The 1,486-nt window shown below is 40.6% G+C and overlaps 1 protein-coding gene across 1 annotated transcript; it reads left to right on the forward strand.

Annotated features, from left to right (window-relative positions):
* Window positions 1-793: 793 nt before the first annotated feature.
* TM35_000761090 (uncharacterized protein) lies at window positions 794-1,486 on the forward strand (the record flags this gene model as incomplete). The annotated part of the gene is made up of 1 exon (XM_029031317.1): window positions 794-1,486. A coding segment is annotated over one exon (693 nt), but the record flags the coding sequence as incomplete, so codon positions are not given.

The raw sequence follows: 1,486 nt of genomic DNA on the forward strand, positions 1-1,486 counted from the left end.
GTGATGCAGACAGCAGCAGCAGTATCAGCAGTTCTGTGTGGGTGCGTGTACCACTACTGATTGTGGTTACACTGGCCTGTATTCTTGTGTGCTGATTGTGTGATGGTGGTGTGATGGTGTAGTGACTCAGGTCATCCTTTGTTTTCTCTTTCTTTTTTGCATACATCCCTTACAGTCTAACTAATCTTTCACCTGTTGGGAATTTCTTTTCTTATTTGTTTCTTAATGTTAATATGTGTTTTGTGTGTTTTTGCTCTCTTTGTGTTTATCCTATAATAATTATTATTGCTACTCCATTGTGTGTGTGTGTTTTTGGAGACTCTCTGTGTGTGTGTGCCTCTGGGCTTGCACTGTGATGATAATGATGATGAATTGTTTTTTGCAGTGGAAAAAGAAATAATAATAAAAGATGAATTTATATTTATAATTGCTTAGATATACACATATATAGACTTACACCCATAGTTGGTGTATTTCTGTGTTTGTTGCTCTTGATGCTCTCACGTTTAATTTCTCATTTTGTGTATTTTGGATAATTGGGATTATCTGTTGAAGAGTGGTATTGTTTGCTTGCATTTATTGGACTCTGAGAGATGATGGAGTATTTATGTTTTACGTTTTTCTTAGGGTTTCCGTGTAATGTGTTTTTCCCGTGATTATTGGTGGAGGTTTATTATTTTCATTGGTTTTTTTTTTTTGTCTTTTTGCACTACATATCTGTCTTTGTGTTTTTCTTCTTTTTTGTTTGTAGTTCGTTGAAAGTAGGTTAAAAAAATATATTACCTTTACTATCATGCTGCTACGCCATTTATTCTGCATTCTTACCTTACTGGTGAGCTGCTCCTTTCTTTGTGTGTTGGCTGAGGCGGTTGAACCGGATAGTCTTGCTCCTGATGTTGCTACTGCTTGCCCTGAAGCTTCTGATGGTCCTGCGAAGCCTCCGTGTTCTCGTGAGGAACCGGGTGATGGTGGTGGTGGTCTCGGTGGTGAGGTGTCTCAACTGCCACACACTAAAAAGTCAACCAAACATCAGGAAGGTAGTGGATTACCTGGGGAATCAAAGGAACAAACACAGGTAATAAGTATTCCACTGTCAGACCCACTGCAGCAAGAGACTCTACCTCACAATGATGACCATTCTTCTCGATCTGTTGGTGCTGGTGCTGCAGCAGGAGCGAAGGCCGATGTTGTTGTGGGTTCTCAAGGTCTTGCTAAAGGTACAGAAACTCCAGTAGCTCAAAAGGCTCCGAATACATTGACTGACCAAAGTGTCACCTCTAAGACTGTTTTAGAGAATTCTAATCTTCAGCCCGGTGAAAAAGATAAGGAAGCAATGCCAGCAGATGCATCTTCAAAGATGGACTTAGGACCATCACGAAACGGACCTCAACCTGCAACAACCGTGGAGGGAACATCACATTCAGACAGTGAACCGAATACAAGTGACACCAGAACATCAGAAAATGCAGAGACCACTCCAACAAAT

Source organism: Trypanosoma theileri, assembly GCF_002087225.1.
Source record: "Trypanosoma theileri isolate Edinburgh chromosome Unknown TM35_Tth_76_V1, whole genome shotgun sequence".
NCBI lineage: Eukaryota > Euglenozoa > Kinetoplastea > Trypanosomatida > Trypanosomatidae > Trypanosoma > Trypanosoma theileri.